This window comes from Hibiscus syriacus, unplaced genomic scaffold (assembly GCF_006381635.1).
Source record: "Hibiscus syriacus cultivar Baekdansim isolate YM2019G1 unplaced genomic scaffold, ASM638163v2 tig00110332_pilon, whole genome shotgun sequence".
Classification (NCBI taxonomy): Eukaryota; Viridiplantae; Streptophyta; class Magnoliopsida; order Malvales; family Malvaceae; genus Hibiscus; species Hibiscus syriacus.
This window is the reverse complement of record NW_024062688.1, coordinates 2,266,421-2,287,945: the sequence shown is the minus strand read 5'-3', so window position 1 is coordinate 2,287,945 and position 21,525 is coordinate 2,266,421. Positions and strand designations below refer to the sequence as shown.

At 36.2% G+C, this 21,525-nt stretch overlaps 1 protein-coding gene across 1 annotated transcript; it reads right to left on the bottom strand.

Annotated features, from left to right (window-relative positions):
* Positions 1-518: 518 nt before the first annotated feature.
* Positions 519-5,855, bottom strand: LOC120119385 (phytochrome B). Its single transcript, XM_039139189.1, has 5 exons — positions 3,564-5,855; positions 2,365-3,172; positions 1,658-1,951; positions 1,128-1,347; positions 519-1,037 (listed from the first exon to the last, which is right to left on the bottom strand). The coding sequence occupies exons 1-4, from the start codon at positions 5,674-5,676 to the stop codon at positions 1,128-1,130; spliced, it is 3,435 nt and encodes a 1,144-aa protein (XP_038995120.1). The 5' UTR covers positions 5,677-5,855; the 3' UTR covers positions 519-1,037.
* Between the last annotated feature and the right edge of the window lie 15,670 nt (positions 5,856-21,525).

Below are 21,525 nucleotides of genomic sequence, written 5' to 3'. Positions count from 1 at the left end.
AGGTGAGGATAACGTTAAAAGCTTTATTGCCTTATTCTTTATGGCTTAGTAGATGCACCAATCCAAGTAGGATTATATACCACGAGCAACAACAACAAAAAGGCAGAACCAAGGGGAAAAGGAGCGCCAATAGTACGTATACATTCCTCTTAACCTTAAATTTTTTCTCTGTATTTCGGACATATATTTCAGACATAGATCCTCCAATTATCCTTCAAATATATATTAAAAATTAGAAGAAGAAAAACAAATGAAGCATTGCATGTAGAACGAAACTTATAATAATGTTCGAATCAATAATTTTTTAACATTCGGCCTATGTTTAAATTGCTAACTTTTATAGTAGAGGGGCTTATTTGCTCCTAAGCTGATAATACAGGAGTCTAACAGCTAGTTTAACCTTTACACTCCAAGCTAAATAGGGATAACAGTACCAAACCAGTAAGTTATCCATAAGTTATCCTCTCTTAAGAATGATCTCTTAATTACAAGGAAAAGCAGACATCACCTATATACATATATATCTTGTAAATCCGAATGTCGGAATACATACATTTCAACAGCCACAGCAGAACTGGCTTAGGGATAATCTAACGTAGATGTATACGTGATGATTATCTTAGGATAAAGTGAATATCTAATCCAGCTCTTATGATACATAATAGGATACATGTAGTGGGAAACAGCTTCACGATCCGACCCGACTGCAAACTCACTACCGCAACAGCTTTTTTTGTGGGAGGCATATATACATATAACATTCTATAATTACCCTTATTCAGCCCTGCTTGTTAAAGAATACATGACGGTTCATAAAATGCAGTACAATGTGCAACATTGTCTGGTTTTTAAGAACTACACTCGTGGCAATCGATCAGTTCGCTTATACCATAAGGGTATTTGATATGAAACTTACCAGAAAACAGCATGTGCAGTAGCATTTCGATAACAGAGTAGACTGGAATTCTTCAATCTGTTGAGAGCATCATTAGCTGAATCAGGTGGCTATAGGTGATGTTCGTGTACAAACCATGCAACTGGCATAAGCAACGATTTAGTAAATAATGGAAAAAGAACTCGGGTTGAATTTGATGAAGGCCTAAAATTTGGGGATCTCAAGGGCTAACCTAATCATCTCTCTTTGAGCCTTTCTGAGGTACAGGAAGTTCGAGGATGATTAAGAAATAACATCTTTCCGACTCTCTGATATATTGCACCTCACCATTCATGAGCTTTAAGATTTTTCGGCACATGCTCAACCCTAAGCCCTCTTGTGTCACCCATTGACTGCTATGGAACATGTCTTGAACCAATTCAGGAGGAAGGCCTTCACCGGGGCATACCATCCTTCAGAAATACACCGATGTTTGTGAAATTAGCACCATGACATAAAAAGGATTTTATGAAGTAAATTGAAAAGAAACCACAAATAATATCTATAAATAAGGTTTTATGAAGTAAATTGTCACTTGACTTCAGTAGGTTTGAATTCTACATGAATTCACACTAATTTGCAAAACCAAGTTTTCTGTAATATTTTGTCTGTCTTTAATGTCTATTCGATAAAATGATAGCATAGCTTCTCCTTTTATTTCCCTTATATTAGCATAACCATCGACATTTATCTTACAAAATGCATAGAGAGAAAGCAAAATACCTGAATTCTGTATGAACAATAGTGAGTCCATCAGAATTTTGCTTCAGAGTTGGGCGAACATGAATCTCTACCCAACCATCATCCGATGGTGCATAACGCACCATATTCAACAAAAAATCAGCCAATACCTGTTGAATTCTTGCTTGATCACCATAAACAGCCAATGTTTTGATCTCCTCCGGAATATCCCGTATTAACTGCAAATTTCTTTCCCTCAGCAGTAGCATTACTTGGCTAACAACAGCATTTATGACACCCCCGAGAAAAAATTCAGCCTTTTCAAGCTCCATAGAACTAGGTCCAACACATGAAGCGAAGAATTAGATCCCATCTCCTAATTAATGATATCATGCCAGATACATGCCAATAAAAATATTAATGCATGCTCGATCTTAATAAAGTAGAAATCACACAAACACAAGGCACAATAGAAATACAATTTTAGTTCAAAGATTACCTCTCGCCCAAAAATAAAAAAAGAACAGTAACTAGCATTCGAGTTAGATTCCTATGCAATTGAGTCATAATCAATAAATAATCTAATAGATGTACTAGCCAAAGATGAAATAGAGTTCAATAGGCATCAGATGTATGTTCCCTTGAAGTTCTAGAAATCAACAATTGAGACCATATATAATTCCGGATGAAAATGCAAGGTGAAAGAATTTAATATTTGATTGCAGTAATAATTAGGCTAGGAGACCTACCCATTCTCAATGCTCTCCAGATCAACATCTATGATAATCTTCAACATTTGCTTCTCACAAGCAACACTAGTCTCAAGAAACTGCTTTTGATCTTCAGTCAGCTCAGTAGCTTCTAAAAGTGAGGTGGTAAAGCGGATTCCATTCAAAGGACTCTTTATTTCCTGGCAAATGTAGGTTAACTCTTTCATCCTAGCTAAGCACTTTTTTTCCTGTTGCCTCTGGACTCTCAACGCTTGCTGCAATTCAGGAGTTGCAATCTGCAAGAAGCAAAAGGCTCCTACAATCTGACCATCCATATTGACCCTTTTGTTTGCCGTCAAGAGCACTTGGACAAATTTCCCATTGCGGTCAAAGAAGGCAAAAGGGAACTTATCTGCCTCCTGCCCCCCAATGGCACCGTGTAAAACAATCATGAATTTTGTCAAAGCATCTGGACCCTTAAGGCGACAGCAGCTGCCAAAAACCTCACCAACCAACATTTTCCCTATGACTTCCCCTCGAAGCCACCCAGTAAGCTTTTCCATGGCAGTGTTCCACTCCAAGCAACATGTGTCTTCATCTGACACAAAAATTGGTGGGATCAACGGATTGGGACTATGAACGATGGCCTTGTAATCACCTTGTATGTGGATGAATTTGTCCATCACCACTTTTTGACCAGTCACATCCTGACCAACAAAGCAAACTCCAACTATATTATTGGTATAATCCTTACTAGAGCAAGCATTGACCACCACATATATAGCCTTTTTATGATCTTCAAAGCCAAAAGTCCGCAACTTTATCTCTACATTTTTATCTTCTTCCCCTGCATCAATTGAGGCAACATAAAGAAAACTTCAAAGCAAACATTAAGCTGCTTGGAAAAATAAATCATCACTTTGATGCATGGTATAAGTAGAGGAAGGTTATATATTCCCATAAACGACACATGTGGAAGTGAAACCATTAATATAAATCATCAATTTAGTGCTTATGTTTGAACAATTTGATAAAGCTTTCAATGTGCATGAAGGTACTATCAAAACGCAAAACTGCAAAAAGTAGAACTCTCTCGAGAATTGATCCTTATTTATATCTATTTGGTCTCACTCTGATTGGTATAGTTGCATGTTTATACAAAATAAAATAAAAAAGATACGAGTTTACTTTATCAATTTTGAGACAGTAGGGAAAGATAGAAAATGTAAGACAATCACCTTGCAAAGCATGACTAAGAAGCCTGTCAACGGTTTCTTGATATTCCTTGTAAACAAGATCATGAACCAAAGACTTTCCCATTGCTTCCTCGACAGAGAGCCCCGTCAATTCTGCAACTTTTGCATTCCACCCGTTAATGCGACCTTCAACATCTACAGCAAATATGGGAGCAGTTGCAGTCTCTATTAACCTCGCCATTTCCCTTGCCACTGAACTGAGTTCATCCACCCCTTGTAGCTCTAGATCCCCAAGCTGAGCATGTACAACAGCTTTAGAATTACTTGCTTCAGTATCCTTGAATGAATCGCGCAGGATAAGCTGAAGTGAGTGAATTGCATCCATTTCGGCATTCTCCCATGGCAAGCTCCGACTTTTGACCACTTCCAGAAATGCCTTAAATGAAGACCGCGGGTGCATTCTCTGTCCATCATCCTTGTCCTCTGGATGATGCTTGGCACCACCCCATTTGATCTCTTTTGCTGTGTGGGACCGGAACCAGAATAGAAAATCTCTTTTAGTAATATAAGCAACAGCCATCCCACAAACTGCATCCCCAAGTGAGGCTGCCCCAGGGTAACCGGCGTCAGACAAACTGTCGGTGCTTAAACCAGTCGAGTCTCCATGGAATGCCAACAACCACTCAACGATATCTTTTATCTGGGCTTCAGTCGGGGTCACACCTAAAGGGTAATATTTACCTTGGTAATAAAGAGCAGCCCCATCACATTTCACAAGATCCATAATGCTGGGACTTTGAGTAACAATACCCGTCGGAGAGTCACGAAGAAGCATATCACACAAAAGAGTTTGAGTCCTTAAAACATGTTTCTCCGACATCTGAGCTGCCAATTGCAGTTCCATATTCAATTGAAGTGCAAAAGCTTGCATTAAGAACTCACAAGCATACCGGAGAGGAAATGGAATGCAACGTGCAGATGTATGATGACAAACAACCAGACCCCAAAGCCTCATCTGATTTCTTCCTCCGGTAGCTTCCTCGTCATTTCCATTGATGATAACCGCCATTGCCAAAGAAGCAATTGACCCCATATTAGCCATATATTGAGCATGGCAACCATGAGGGGCACGGAGAGTGGAACCAACCAAGCACAGAGGTTGCATTAACACATCATCCTGAACCACATGCACCGGCGTGGCGTGGCAATCCACTATCATCCTAACTCTATTCTGCTTAAACAAAAATCTCGAGGCTTGGGGAATATCCGTAGCCGGATAATGTAAGCCTATGTAAGGGTCCAAGTCCGGCCGTTTACTCTCGGCCACGACCTCCCCATGCTCATCCTCATGAAATTTATAAACCATTACCCTATGATATCCGGTAAGCTGTCTCACACTTTCCACAACCGTGTCACACAAAAGCTTAATATCGCCGCCGGGGAGGGACTGCAACTCGGAAATCGCCCGCACCGCTAATTTCTGAGACTGAACAGCACCGGCAATGGACAGCGCAGGGTCCTCAGTTCTAGCAGGTTCTAAATCAATCACAATTCCAACATCAATCCTATGTAAAATAGCGTAAAAGGGCTTGCCGGAATTCTTGGAGTGGATCCAAACAGGGTTCTGCAACGTGATTTCGCGGGCAGCAAAGGCTCTCTCCAACAAAATTGCGCTAGGAGGAGAGAAAAGTGTACGGACATCGGTACCAATGGTGAGGACCTCGGTCATCTCCAAATTGGGAACTGATTGAGGGGTAATCCCGAGCATCTCACGGGCGTTCTCGCTGTAGGCGATGATACGGAAACTGGGTTCGTCGACGGCAATCATGCAGCCAAAGGGCTGGATGTGACCGCCCCTCTGGATTTTAGACAAGTAAGCGGTGATTTGTTGCTCGGGGACGGATTGGGTAGGGGTTCTGACGGACTGGGAGTAATCGAATGACTTGCCTGACCCCCCCGACTGCTCGAAAACAGCGTGGAGACGAGCATCGACTGTGTACTGAGCAATGGCTTTGCTTATGGAGTCGGCTTGGTGGTGGGCATGGGGAGCTCTCATGTCGCTGGTGCCTGAAGACTGAGCTTGCTGCTGCTGCTGCTGCTGGCGTTGATTATGTGAGTGAAGTGATTTGCTGCTGCTGCTGGCGCCCGAAGCCATGAATGTGTTTTTGGGGTTTGAAGTTGGTGGTGTTGTTGATAGAAGGGATAGAGGTATTTGGGGAAAGGTATCGTTCACACTGTGACAGACCCACGTGGGCAAGGAGATGCTGCTATCATCTTCTCTGTTCTTTTGCAGTCTTTCTCTCCTCGGTTTGATTTGATCACCACAATGTTTAGATTTGATTGCATTTACATCTCCTCAACTTTAACCTGAAACAAAACATCTTCTAATCTTATCTTTACACTTGTGAACTTTACATCTTTATTAATGCATTGAACTAAGTTACTACATGGATCTTGAGTAGGCGTTATATTGTGTTGTTGATCCCATGCTTAGGGTTATGTTGCGGTCATTGGTGGGGTCTAAAGATATCATTTTATAATATTTTTTAATTGGATAAATTACACGAGTGTTCTCTTATAATTTTAGGGGATATTTGGTTCAAGCTATATTTTATTACAGGGAGAATGGAATCCTCATTCACCGTTTGGTTGGCCAACATTTTCAGTCTCCGGTAATCTTTTATTACAAATAATAGATTTTTTTGGGTATATTACCAGAAATGTTATTATCCCATTTCTTTAGATATTATTAGATTACCGACATTTTGGATTAAAATACTCTTAGAAAATTTTCAAAAATATTCTTCTTCTGTAGTTAAATAATAAAAATTCTACGAATGTTAAATTACAAATTTATCCTTAAACTATTTTAGATTTACAAAAAAAATCTATAATTAAAATTTTATATGAAGTTCAGAGGTTAAAATAAAATTTTACTCTTTCATTAAACTTATTTATCTTTTTAATTTTATAATAAAATTATATAAATTTTATGAATATAAATTTTTTAAAGAAAATATATAAATTAATTATAGTAATATTACAGTAGAATTCAACTTGTTAAAAAAATAAATATATAATAAGGACAATTTGGTAAAATATACATTTTAATAATCTTTTATTCTTTTAACCAAACATTGTAATCTTACATTTCTGCTAAACCAACCAAACACAAAATACAACATTCTCAGTAATCCTATTCTCCGGTAATCTTTTATTCTCACTGGTAATCTTACATTTCGTGAACCAAACGCACCCTTAGATTCATTTGATTTTAATCACCGATTAAAAAAATTAGAAATGGTCTTTTATGTTATCAATCTGTTTAATTTTAGTCCCTTGATCGTTAGCTCTTATTAACTCCATAACAGTTATGATCGGGCATCCAAAAATCGTGTGATACAGTAGCAGGCTCCGATCGCTAAGGGATCCACGACTTTAGTAAATTAACTACCTCAGAAAATGTGTTGCTAGAAGCCTCCATCATCAACCTGCCAATGATTCTACTCTCTTCATTCATTGTGATATGTTCATTTCACACCCATAATGAACCGTAAACTAGACGGTCAGAAGACACAATCACACCAAGAAAATTATGAGTCCATCAATCTAGCTATGGAAGTAATTCTTTTCATAACCATCCAATGACTCTATAGTACACCGAAGATAAGAAACCTCTTTCAACTCATTAAAACATAATCCAAATCAATTCCTGGAAATCCAATATGCACCATGATTCTAATCAAATGAATTCAAAATTTTGTGAAATTTCTTCTATCAAGAATAAAGCAAATTGCAAGAAACCAATGATAAATTAACATCATGACTCATCTATCGTTACAACAACTAATGATAAATTAACCAATCAATCTTCCTTCTTCCCGTAGATAAATACATGAGAATTTTTTGCAGTTTTACCTCTAATGGACAATCGGCATGTCATCATCAAACAATTGGTGATCAACCTTATCAATAATGAAGCGACCAACCAATAGATTCTTGCGACGCACGCAAACAGACCACTATCAAGGAAACGAAAATCAAGCAGAAGCCAATATTAGCATGATGAGTCAACATCAATGCTCGTACTGCTCAAACTACTTTGTGCGTGTACTTAGCTTGCATGATGAGTTAGTTAAGTAGTTAGTAGATTCTTGAAGTTGTTAGTATGGTAGTTTAGGTTGTTAATGTTAGTTGAGCAATCTGTTAGGCTTAAGCTAGTCCTTAGAAGTTATATAAGGAACAGAAGCATTGTATTTCAATTTAGCTTTTACAATCATAAATGCAAGTATACTTCTACTTTCAACTGAGTTCCTAACATGGTATCATTAGATGTCGATCGTGGGATCATCTGTTCTTGCTTCCGCTTGTAATCTGAAGTCGCCTGAAGTTTTGTCTGATCATGGATCTTTCATCCAGTGTTTCTCGTGGTTTCACTAACAAGAAGGTTAATATGGTTCTTGATGAAACTGACTTCTTGTTATGGAAAAAGAAGATCCTGCTCATGGTTCGAAGCTATCGACTGGAGCGGCTGTTGAGTGGCGGTGTTTCTACTCTACCTATGACGATTCTTGATGACGATGGTGAGGCTCAAGTGAATGAAGCTTATGAAGATTTCATTGCCCAGGATAGTGCCCTGACATCTTGGCTATTATCAACTGTAAGTACACATCTCTTAGCATAATTTGTTGGAGCTAAAACAGCTGCTACAATGTGGGAGACAGTGCTCAAATTCTTTGCAAATCGTTCCACTATGTCAGTTATGAGTTTACACTATAAACTGTAATCCATAAGGAAGGGAAACAATAGTATATGCATGTACCTTACACGCATTAAAGAAATTTGTGATGCCCTTGCATCGTGTGGGAGTGTTGTTCCTCCAGTCGAACAGATTGTAAGCATATTGAGGGGTCTCCCTCATGAATATCAACAATTTATGGTTGTTGTCTCAACCATGAAAGAAGTTCTCTCCATTGATAACATATATGTAATGTTGATGGATGCTAAGGTGCAGCGTGCAGGATTTGATGAGCAACATGACATTTTACCCATAAGTGCAAATTATGCTCGGAGTGATACTGATCATGCTTCCTCTAATCACCTGGATCACAGATCTGGTCGTGCATCGTGTGCTACAAGAAATGGTGGTCAAGGACGGGGTCGAACGTGTGTTCAATGCCAACTCTGTGGGAAGCTTGGTCACCTGGTTGATCGTTGTTGGCACCGGTTTGATAAAGATTTTACATGTGTACCAATCAACAGCTATCATTCCTTCAATAATAGCCCCACCAGCAATTATTCCTCGAATGGTTCAACATCTACTAGTGGTAATCAGGGGTGTGAATATTGCTCTCAGGGTAAGATGGACTCTCAAGTAAATATTGCTACTGCAAACTCTGATCGGTGGGTGGTGGACTCCGGTGCCACTCACCATGTCACCCCAAATAGAACAAACCTTACAAATGTATCTGAATTTCATGGTCCAGGTAAACTTACTGTTGTCAATGGTAATTCGTTAGACATTCAACTGGTTGGTGATTCAAGTTTACTTTATGCATCTAGAGTGTTGATATTGCATGATTTATTGCATGTTCCTTATGTAACAAAGAACTTGTTTCGGTCTCAAAGCTTGCTAAGGACAACAATATATTCTTTGAGTTCCATGCTAGTAGATGTTATGTATAAGATGAGGTTACTATACAGGTGTTTCTGACTAGTGAGGAAACTTGAGGGCTTTACTCGTTTGTAATGAATAAGACTGGAAGAAAAGATAAGTGCACCCTTGCTGATATTAGTTTTGTTGCTAAAACTATACCTAATGAAATAGAGGAGTTGTGGCATCGAAGACTTGGTCATATCTCGAGTGATGTTTTAAAACAAGTTACTAAATAAATTAATGTAAAAGTTATTATTGATGTTAATAAAACATGCACTGTTTTTCATATGGGCAAAAGCCACAAGTTACCCTTTGTTCAATCGAATACAACATATGGTACTCCTTTTCAACTTATCCTTACTGACTTATGGGGACCTCCACATGTTTCCTCGAATGGATTCATGTTCTTTGTGTCATTTTTTGATGCATGCACTCGACATACATGGGTTTACCTTTTAAAACACAAGTCTCAAGCCACTGAAGCCTTCTTATTGTTTCAAATAATAGTGTTAACCCAATTTAATGCTTCCATTAAAGCTGTCCAGAGTGACTGGGGTGGTGAGTTTCGTAGCCTCTCACCCCTACTAATCAAATCTGGCATTGTACATAGGCTATCATGCCCGCACATGTCTGAGTAGAATGAGATTGTTGAAAGGAAACACAGACATCTCGTTGAGATGACACTTGTGTTACTGGCACAAGCTTCCTTACCAATGGACTATTGGTCATATGCTATAATTGTTGTTGTTCAGTTGATTAACAAACTGCCTACTAAGATTCTGTAGGGGGTCTCTCCTAGTGAGAAGCTGTTGGGGAAAAAACCAAACTACAACAAATTGAAAGTTTTCGGTTGTCAGTGCTTTCCTCACCTGCGACCTTTTCTAGCTCATAAGCTTGCATTTCGCTCATAACCATGCATATACCTTGGTGTCAGCCCCCAGCATAGAGGATTTCAGTGTCTTACAGTAAATGGAAGGGTCTACATCTCTCGACATGTAGTTTTTAATAAGACCTTGTTTCCTTTTGTAGGTCGAGCAACTTCAGTTCAACCACATGCTGTTAAGAATCGATAGTAGTAATCCCTCGAAATTGTGACTAACATGCAAAGTGTGTCTGGTCAGTAAATAGTTCATGCGCATACTCCAGGCAGTACTGAGTCAGGATCTTCAGTACCTCATAATATGGAAGATGCGAGCATAGAAGAAGATGCTGGTGAATCCTCGAGTGTGAATGCATTTACTGAACCAACTGCTGAACCTAGTTTTGAATATGGCTATGAAGGAGAAGAAGTTGTTTACCTACCTTCCAGTTTATCTGCACCTAATAGTGATGCACCTAACAGTAAGGCTGCTCCAACCAGTGTTGATACTGAAGCCTCCCCTGGTGTTCATGTACCACCTATGAACACTCACCTTATGCTCACAAGAGGCAAGTGTTGCATTTTTAAGCCTAAAGCCTATTAAAACTACTTTGACGAGAATGTTCCCTCAACTGTTACTGAAGCCTTACAATCTCTAAAATGGGATGATGCAGTCCAGGATGAGTTTGAGGCACTTCAGAGAAATGGAACTTGGAAACTGATTAAGCTCCCTCCAGGACGTACTGCAGTAGGTTGCAAGTGGATGTTCAAAGTAAAACGCAATCCAGATGGCTCAGTACACAGATACAAAGTACGACTGGTTGCAAAAGGGTTTTCCTAAGTGCCTGGGCAAGATTACCTTGACACATTTAGCCCTGTTGTAAAATTCACAACTCTTAATGTTATCTTATCAGTTACAGTGAAAAATAACTGGAATTGAGGCATGTTGATATCAACAATACCTTTTTTAATGGAGACTTAAAACAAATTATGTTTATGAATCAACCACCAGGATTCGAGCAGACTGCAGCTGATGGTGCGCCCCTTGTATGCCAATTGTAGAAAGCACTATATGGCCTGAAACAAGCCCTTCGTAACTGGCATGCCAAACTAAAAGATGTATTGCTACAGATTGGATTTCAAGTGTCTCAAGCTGATACTTTTCCATTTTTTACAAACACAGAAGTTGAACGTGTCTACCTCCTGGTCTATAAGGATGACATAGTTATTACAGAATCATCAACCTCTATGATTGTCAATATCATATGCATACTGTAAAACACGTTCTCTCTTAAAGACTTGGGACCTCTCAGCTATTTCCTGGGATTGAAGTAAAACTGAGCAATGGTGCTCTAATGCTTAGTCAAAAGAAGTTTGTCTTGGAACTGTTGGAAAAGGCTGGTATGAGGAATGCTTCATCGTATGCCACACCTATGATTCTTGCACCTAAGTTATCCGAGGATGGAGAATTATTGGTTGATGCTACTATGTATCAATCCATTGTTGGGTCATTATTGTATATTTGTCATACTAGACCCGAGCTTGCCTTCAGCGTTGGGAAGGTGGCTCAATTTATGCATGAGCCTCGTGAAATACATCTAGTAGAAGTAAAACGCATTTTGAGGTATCTTGCAAGAACTGTGGACTTTGGGTTGATGTTTTTTTCCTTCTAAATCAAGATTTACAGTTTCAACATTTAATGATGTTGATTGGGGTGCAAATATCACTGATCGTAGATCGATTTCAGGGTATGTTGTGTTTCTTGATAATCACATGGTTGCTTGGAGTTTAAAGAAACAAAAGTATGTCTCTCGTTCAACGATGGAGGCTGGGTATAAAAGCCTAGCTGATGCTACTACTGAAGTTACATGGGTAAGTACTTTGCTAACTGAGCTTAGCTTGAAGCAGCGTGGGAAACTTGTGATTTGGTGTGATAATATAGGAGCTGTAGCTATGAGTGCCAATCTGATTTACCATGCACAATCAAAGCATGTTGACCTGGATGTGCACTTTGTTCGTGAGAAGGTGAATGCTCAACAGTTGTGTGTAAACTATGTCCATGCAGCTCATCAAGTGGCTGATGGCTTCACTAAACCATTGTCTAAAGGCGCGTTTGAAGTATTTCGAGGAAAGATTGGAGTACAAGAATGTTCAAGGTCAGAAGAGAAGAAGAAATGGAGGAAATGTTAGCATGATGAGTCAGCATCAATGTTCGTGCTGCTCATACTGTTGTGTGCGTGTACTTAGCTTGCATGATGAGTTAGTTAAGTAGTTAGCAGATTCTTGAAGTTGTTAGTCGGGCAATTTAGGTTGTTAATGTCAGTTGAGCAATCTGTTAGGCTTAAGCTAGTCCTTAGAAATTGTATATAAGGAACAGAAGCATTGTATTTCAATTTAGCTTTTACAAGCATTAATGCAAGTATAATTCTACTTTCAACTGAGTTCCTAACAGCCAATTGAGAGAGAAAGTCCCAGCAGACAATAAACCAATAAAATGGAGAAATTATTGAGCATGAAAATTAGCATCTCCTTCTCAATATCAAAGAAAGAACCCCATTTTTCCATTTAGGGCACCTGAAAAAAGCATACGCATTGTTTCTATGCACAAAAATAATCTGGGCATCCTAAACATATCCAATCTCACAATCCAATCGAAATTTTGTAATTTTTTTTGAATTTATGCAGAGAAAGCTCTATCCTTTAATGTGGTACATGATATGAACTGTACATTCTGCTGTATGTTTAAAAGAGAATGAACTTTGAGCAACGTTTTTTTTGGGTTATTGAGGTACAAAAATGACATTCGAGGTGAGGGAGGTTTTGTACTTTTTGAGGTTTGACTATATTTATTATTTAAAGACAGCAGAAACGGGGGAGGCTTTAAAGGGTCATCCATTTGCTGCCTCTCCCCCTCAACGACGGAAAATGATCAACCATAATTCCCTCCCACATTCATCCTAATTCCATGCTTCTATTGGTTCTGTATGTAACAAGCCTATATATTTTATTTGTTTAACATATATCTTATACTATTCCGGATTGAGTTTTGCATACTCTTACCCAATTCATCTTATTCTAAGTACGTGTAAAATTCAACTCGATTCAAAAAATTATTATTTTTTCAATTTCAAGTTAATCGAGTCGAGTTTGTCGAGTCAACTCAAATTATCAATTCGATTTTTCGAGTTAGAGTCAAGTTAAAATTTAGAAATTTCGAATTACTCCAAAAGCTAAATAAATTGACTATATATTTTTATATTTTAACAATTTAAACATTGATTTTATTATTCCTTCAATTATTCCTTCATTTTAAGTCTATAATTAACCAATTTAAATCACATGTTCCTAAATCCATATGTACTTTTGATTTCTCTTTTCGAAAGTTTCTATCTTTCAATTTTATCCCTTAATTTTTCATAATTTTTTTATTTCTTCATTTCATCCTTTATTTTAAGTTCTTTTTTTTTATCAAATTTGAACTACATGCTCATATACCACTGTAGAATACCTATGTAACTTCAATTCTTATTTTTTACTAAAAAAGTACTCTCTTTTTTATTTAGACCCTTAACATTGCATTTTACTCAATTTGATCTTTTAACTATAATTGTTTGCAAATTCTTTCTTCTCATAAATTTCTTGACTATTTTATACTCTCATAAATATTTTACCCTCAAAATAAAGAAAAAATATTTTAAATATATTAGTTTTGATGGATTTTTAGATAAATTACTTGTTTATCTAACTTTTACAGTTCATTTTAGTCACTAAAAATGTTCATAATTTCATCATTTTATTCAGTCGACCATCAAATATCTAATTGTGTCTATTAGACCTTTGAGAGAGTGTAGGTTTCAACTTGAACAACTTCACAGATGAGAAATTCGTGCTAGCAAACAATTGGAGAAGTTCTACTCTCTTACATCTGTTGTCCCCTCTCTTGATCCTTTTTCACAGGAAAGAAAGTAAGCATTTGTAACCATCATACATGTAATAAACTAATAGTATCTATTAGGAAATGGTAGAAAAGCATATCTTGTGGTTAGAAGCTTTTTTGTGATTTAAAAACATCGTGATCAAAACCATCTGTACATGTGACCGATTCCTGGCACAAGGATGCCCTTCTTTAGGGTACCAAAGGGCCACAGATTTGGGGAAGTGCTTAGGTATGCCCCTATTTCATAGTAGGGTGATCAAAAGTGCGTTCCAGTCCATCATTGATAAAGTTCGTAACAAATTAAATAGTTGGACGACTTCTAAGCTTTCTCTTGTGGATTGCATTACCCTTGCGAAGGCAACTTTTTTAGCTATTCCCAACTATTTCATGCAAACGGTGGCCATTCCTAAAGGGATTTGTGACCAACTTGAACAATTGGCTCGTCGTTTTATCTGGGGTGGATCTAATGAGAATACTAAACCTGCTTTAATAAGTTGAAACGATTGCTGTCAACCCGCCCCTAACGGAGGTATCGAAATTTGTCCTTAGGATTCAAAATGAATTTTTTTCTCGTTAAGTTGGGGTTTAATCTCATTATGCATCCTGATACTATTTGGGTTCGTGTGGTTCGTTTAAAAGTATAAGATGCTTGAAATCTGCCTATGCAGATTGCTTCTCGGAATTGTTCCTATGTGTGGCGTTCTTTATCCCATGTGTGGCCGATGATCTGTAGTAATGTCTGCTGGTCCTTAGGGGAAGGTAAAAGCACTAGATTTTGGACGGAGGCTTGGATTCCGGAGATAGTTCCCCTTGTTGAGATTATTTAAATTATATTATTATTAATTTTTGGTATATTAATTAATTAAACAAAAATTTGGATTCATAATATTTTTTTTGAGGGAATGCATATTTTCCGGGTAGAATCCGAATAAAGTTTACCTCCTTTTTAAAAAAAGAGATCTAAGCAATTTTAAGAATAACAACAACAAGAGACATTAATTTTTTCGTGTTTCTTAATTTTTAATAATATATATTAATCGTTAGTCGATTAAATTAATGATACTTATTTAATATAGTAAAATGATAATTTATATAAGAGAAAATAACATCAGTGACCAAAAATGCCTTATAATATACGATTTTAACCAACTTTTTTTGGATTTGCCAAAATGACCAACTAAATCGCAATGCGATCGATAATTCGCAACGCGATCTCCGGTATCGCAAATCAGTTTTCAGATTCGCAACGCGATTCTGACTATCGCATTGCGATTTTCCGAATTCGCAATGCGAATATGTAAATCGCAATGCGAATATGTAAATCGCAATGCGATTATGACTATCGTAATGCGATTCTGACTATCGCAACGCGATTTTGATTATCGCAACGAGATTCTGACTATCGCAACGCGATTCTGACTGTCGCAACACTGAATTTCAAATTCGCAACAGGTTTTAGTTTCGCAACACAAATGTTTTTGGGTATATAACAACGCTGTTAGAAGGTGTTTCCCATATGCTTTTCATGGACTTTGTGGTTTTCATTTGTATAGAAATCTAAAATCAAGGTATGTTGGTATAAAAAATCACAAATGGATATACTGGAAGGCTGTAAAAGCTTATCGGGAAGTGGATTTTAATAAGCATATAAATTGTTTAAGACGTGTTTTTCCTTAGTGTGCTCAAACACTAGAAGATATCGGGTTTGAAAGATGGTCAAGAGTACATCAACTTGGAGCAAAATATGGTTTCATGACGTCTAATAGTGCAGAATCAATCAACGCTCTAAGTCGTCATTCCCGGAAATTACCCATTACTATGTTAATGGAGTTTTTTCGAGCCTCTATTCAATAGTGGTACTACAAGAAAAGAAACCATGCAGGTATTATTTCTTTAAATTCGTAACTTATCATATATTTTACTAAGTATTATTTATTTAAATTTACAGGAACATTGGAACATCGTGTTACACCATGGACTGAAAAGAAGATAACGAAACGTGTTGTGAAGTCAATGTGTAACATCCCAAAATACGGGTTAGTGATTAAATTATAAAGTTTTAGAATTTGGTGATTAAAGTAAGATGATTGAATAGTTCAATGATTTGTTCAGAAATATTTCCTAAAAGTTATTAGTAATTATCAAAGGAATTAAGGGGCAAAATGGTCATTTATCATGAAAGATATTTTTTTATCTCTTTATGAAGAGATAAACGTTGGGGGAGAGTATTTAGAAAACTCTTCTTCTTCTTACGTTCTTCTTCTCCAACGTGCAGAGCATAAGGTAAGGGTTTTCTGATTTGTTGATTATTTGTTAAATTAAAGGTTAGGTTTGAATCATTAGATGATAAATAAGCTTAAGGAAAGCTTAAGTTGTCTTATAATCAAAAGATAAAGAAGTTATACGAGATTTAAGAAAACGAGTTTTTATATGAAATCATTGAAAAGAGTTGATAAGTTGAATTTGAAGTTAAATTTGACTTGTCATCATGCTAATCAAGGAATATGAAGTGTTAGAATTGTATTTAGAATATATTAAAATTTGAGTATGATTCTTGAATTACATATGAAGGATAGGATTTTGAAGTTATAGATGATTTTCATGGATATAAGTTGGTTTAAGTAATTGTGGTTGAGTTTAATGACATGATAGGGGTTTAAAATAGAAGAATTAAGTGAAGAATTGATGATTTTCGGGGTTAAAATACAATTTCTGGTAGAGGGAACCGATACCCTATGAAGGGAATCGATTCCCCCTCTTGGACAAAAATTCCAGTATGTACAGGGGGAACAGATTCCCCTGGGGGGTATCGATTCCCCCCTAAATGAAAAAATAGAATTTGATTCATTAAACCGGTTTAAGTTGTTAACATCAAGGTTAAGGTTTAGGCTTCTGATAGTTGTTTTGAAATGTTATATTTATGTAGATATTGAGCCTAAACAAGTTTTGGAAAAATCAAAGGATTAGAATTGATTCAAATCAAACAAGGCTAAGGTGAGTGCAATTTTAATTGTACTTATATTATTGAACGAACATTGGCTTGCGATGAGTCAGTGATGGAGTTACTATGGTAAGAAGTGACTCCTAAAATGTTATTTGATTGGTGATTCTTATATGTGCATTAATACATGAAATGAGTATAGGTTATTATATATGTTACATAATATGCATATGTGATATATGCTATGAGACATGACCAATGTGAAATGAGATAAGCTATGTGAATATATGAAATGATATATGAATATGCAATACGTGATACATGTGATATGATATGAAATGACATATGAATATGTAATACGTGATACATGTGATATGATATGAAATATATGGTTACACATACATGTGGTATGTGATAGAAGAGAAAGAACAAGTGATGAGAAATGTATTCATAATAAATGCCATAGTATATGATACGAGAGTTATAGGTATAGTTGGCATGCCAAGAGTCGAGGGTTACATATGTCCTATAAGATATATGATAGGTCCTACGGGATACAGATGACAGGTCCTTCGGGACACAGATGACATCCTTTAGGATGATAGGTCCTTCGGGACATTTATATAAGCTGTGGTGACAGCATATATGTGCACAACCTCAGTGTACTCGCATACCTCTATTCTCAATAATATACATGGTAAATACAATTGAAAGATAAATTAAAGTGAAAGTGTCACAAGAAAGTAAGTTTTACATGTGCATGACATGCTTATATATGTTATCGTGTAATAGATACATGCATGTTGAAATGTCATGATCAAATGATAAGAATGCATATTCATGAATTAGTTGTTAAATATTTATTTATTGCCTCACTAAGTCTATGACTTAGCGTGTAAGTGATTTACACGTAGGTACCAAGAAACAAAAAGAGCAATAATAGAAGTGGCCAGGACAGTATTAATACTAGAAGATCAGATCAGAAGTAATCGACAAAGTATGTATTTTGGTGTGTATAGAGTGTTGGCATGTAATAAGTCATTAATTACGAGTACTCTGATGGAGTTTGTATTTTGTGGTAATTTTTATGTAAATTAACGTATTTTGCTTTAAACAAAGTTTTAAATTTCTCTGTTTTTCAAAAGAGTCAAAGTTTGAAAAGTCAATGTGATACCTCAGACTCGTATTCGGGTCGGGTACGGGTTGGGGTGTTACACAACGTCATGGAGAGTTGAACCATGTTCAAACACTTTGTTTGAAGTACTGAATAATAACTTAAATGGGGCTTGTCGATCTAAATGCAAAGACGTGTAGTTATATGAAATGGCAAACATCTGGTTATCCGTGTGGCCATGTTATAAAAGTTGCTCTTCATCTAAACCAAGATGATTCAAGCGTACATGCTATGGATTGCTACACTACAGAAGTATATCGACAGACTTATGCCGAGATTATCTACCTTATTCCATATCCTTCTGAGTAGGACATATCAGATGACTTACAAACAATTTTGCCACCAGCCATGGACAGAAGGCTACCTGGCCGACCAAAAAGTCACGATCGTATACCGTCTAAGGGTGAAAAGAAGAAGAGATCGACATGTAGTCGGTGCAAGGAAAGTGGTCATATAAGGTTGACATGTGGATCACCAGTGCCATCACAATCATCTTTTCCTCTACCAAAATATGGATCCTCATCAAAATCCAAAGCTCATATGGTGTCAAGAAAAAGGCAATCAAAATCGCAATCAAAATCAAAATCCCAATCACAACCGGCTTCACCTTTTGGGACTATTAACTTAGGTGCTTTTTAAATACAAACGTTGTATTATGTGTATTTTATGTGTAAACTTTTAACATTTTCAGTTAGGCATGTATTAGTAACTTGAGTTTGAACATTGCTATGATCTGTTCAGTTGTTATCACTTATTACACATTCATTTGAATATCGCAACGCGAATTTGACTATCGTAACGCGAATTTGATTATCGCAACTCAAAAATCGCAACGCGAATTTGACTATCGCAACGAAAAAATCGCAACTCGAATTTGACTATCGCATTGCGATAGTCAAAATCTCGTTGCGATAGTCAGAATCTCGTTGCGATAGTCATAATCGCATTGCGATTTACATATTCGTATTGCGATTTCGGAAAATCGCAACGTGAATTTGGAAAATCGCAATGCGATAGTTAGAATCGCGTTGCGAATCTGGAAACTGATTTGCGATACCGGAGACCGCGTTGCAAATTATCGATCGCATTGCGATTTAGTTGGTCATTTTGGTAAATCCAAAAAAAGTTGGTTAAAATCGTATATTATAAGATATTTTTTGTCACTGATTAATTTTATTATAATATCTAAATGGAGTAAATGTTTAAACAAATTCAACATATATTTTACACGCATATAAAAATGTTAAATTAAATCGATAAACTAATATGTGTTTAAACAAATTCAATAAAAATAGAATGCGAGACTAGATTGATCGAGTAAATGTTTGTTTCTCTTTTGAAGAAAAGGTTGACATCATCAAATTGAGAAAAATGAGGCTAAATTTATTAAAGAAGTAAAATTTCTTAAATATATATATATATATATATATATATATATATATATATATATATATATAAGAAACAAGTAAACCTCTATTTCAAGATAAAAAAAAAATTAGCTGACCCTTATTCTCATATGTAATGGGATAAAGGGAGATATGATAGTAGGCTGCCCTTAACGCCAGATTGAGAGCAACTTCCGTAAGAGACCTTCGAATTATGAAATGCCCTCCGTAGGACTCGATCCTACAATCTCAAGATTAAGAGCATTGTGCTCTACCAATTGAACTGGATGATCATTTCCTCTATTTCAAGATAAACGTTTTTAATTTAAAAAATATACTGGAGCACGCAATAATTGATATGGAAACACAAAAATATAATATAATTCACATGGTGTTATGTGATGTGACATGTTTTTATTTTGACTTAAGCAACAACGATATCTTTGTAAAATTAAATTTATTTGTCAACATATTTTACTCTAATTAAACAATGAAAAATAATTAAAAAATCATAAAATTATTTCCGGTAATCAAATAAATATTGGGTCTAACATGTAAGTCCAGGTTAATTGCTATTTTAATTTTTTAAAAGTAAATAATTTTATAAATAGATATATTTCACCCTGACATTCAACCTATTAGGAAATTTAACCTATTTGTAAAATCAAATAAAAAAGTCTGTTATTCAGACGTCGCTGATGACCAGAGCAACGTTGAAGTTCAGGAGTTGTTCATTCAAACTAAGCTCTCTGTAAAGAAGCCCTGAACGGCATGAACAAATATACAATTCACTTGCCTGCTACTTTTGAAATCACTTTGCATTTTTTCTTCTATATTAGTAGAAACATCTTCACCATGTAAGATAATTTTACACATACATTGAAAATTGTAGAAACTATACTCGTGACCATTTAATTATTGTTCGTTTTTATTTTTGTTATCAATCTTTTAATTTTGTCAATCAGATCGCTTAACTATTTAAGTTTTATCAATCAAGCCACCAAATGTTAACATTTAACATATGAGATGACATGATTGTTAAAAATCGATATAATTGCATATTTAATCATAATATTTCCATATATATTTTTTATCAATTTAGACATAATTTTAATTCAATTAAAAAAGTTTATTTAAGGCTAGGCTAACACGCTACCTTACTAAGGAAGGGAAAAATAAATTGAAAGCAATATACATTATCTGGATTCAAACATGGGACAAGGGGGTCTGCAATGCGGCTGAACCACCCAGCCAAGTTCCTTATTTGGTAATATATTACAAAAATTTTTATATGTTATTTGAGTTAAGAGATTAACTGATTTCAAAAGTCCTCGAGGAGATGGGGTTTTTCAACGTAAGTCGAGATGATAAGTGTAGTTGTTCACGGGAATCTTTTAAGGCTGATTGCCTTTTGCACGACACCAACCGAACGCCTTTTGGTCTATCCATTTATGGGGAATTTAAGCGTGGCATATCGCCCTATAGAGCTCAAACCCGGATAACCTGTTTTAGATTGGCCTACAAGAAAAAGAATAGCCCTGGGTGCAACACGTGGACTAGACTACCTTCATGAACATTGCAATCCATCATTCATCGTGATGTGAAGGTAACTATGTTGGGAAATAAACCAAGTACAAGTAATTTTCCTATAGTCAGATTAGTGAGAATACGAAATAAAAACGGAAAAATAATACCCGAAATTGATAACGGAGTTCAGCCAATTGTGCTTACGTCTCCGGACTGCTGCAAATCTTTTACTAAGAGAGAAAAATTACAGGTGTTTACAAAACACTCACTACTCACAAGAAAGCTCTCTAGTATTGGGAGAAAGAAATGATTTTTGGGATGGTTTTGAAGCTAAATGAGCTAGGGTATTTATAGTTGAAACTTAATGACTTAATATTGTAAATACCCTAAAGCCTAGGGATTAATTGTGATTATCCCATTATCATTTTTCAACAAACATCTACCAAACTTTGAAAAACTATTTTTCAAAGAAACATTTACCAAACTTTGAAAACCATTTTCAAAAAAACATTTACCAAACTTTGA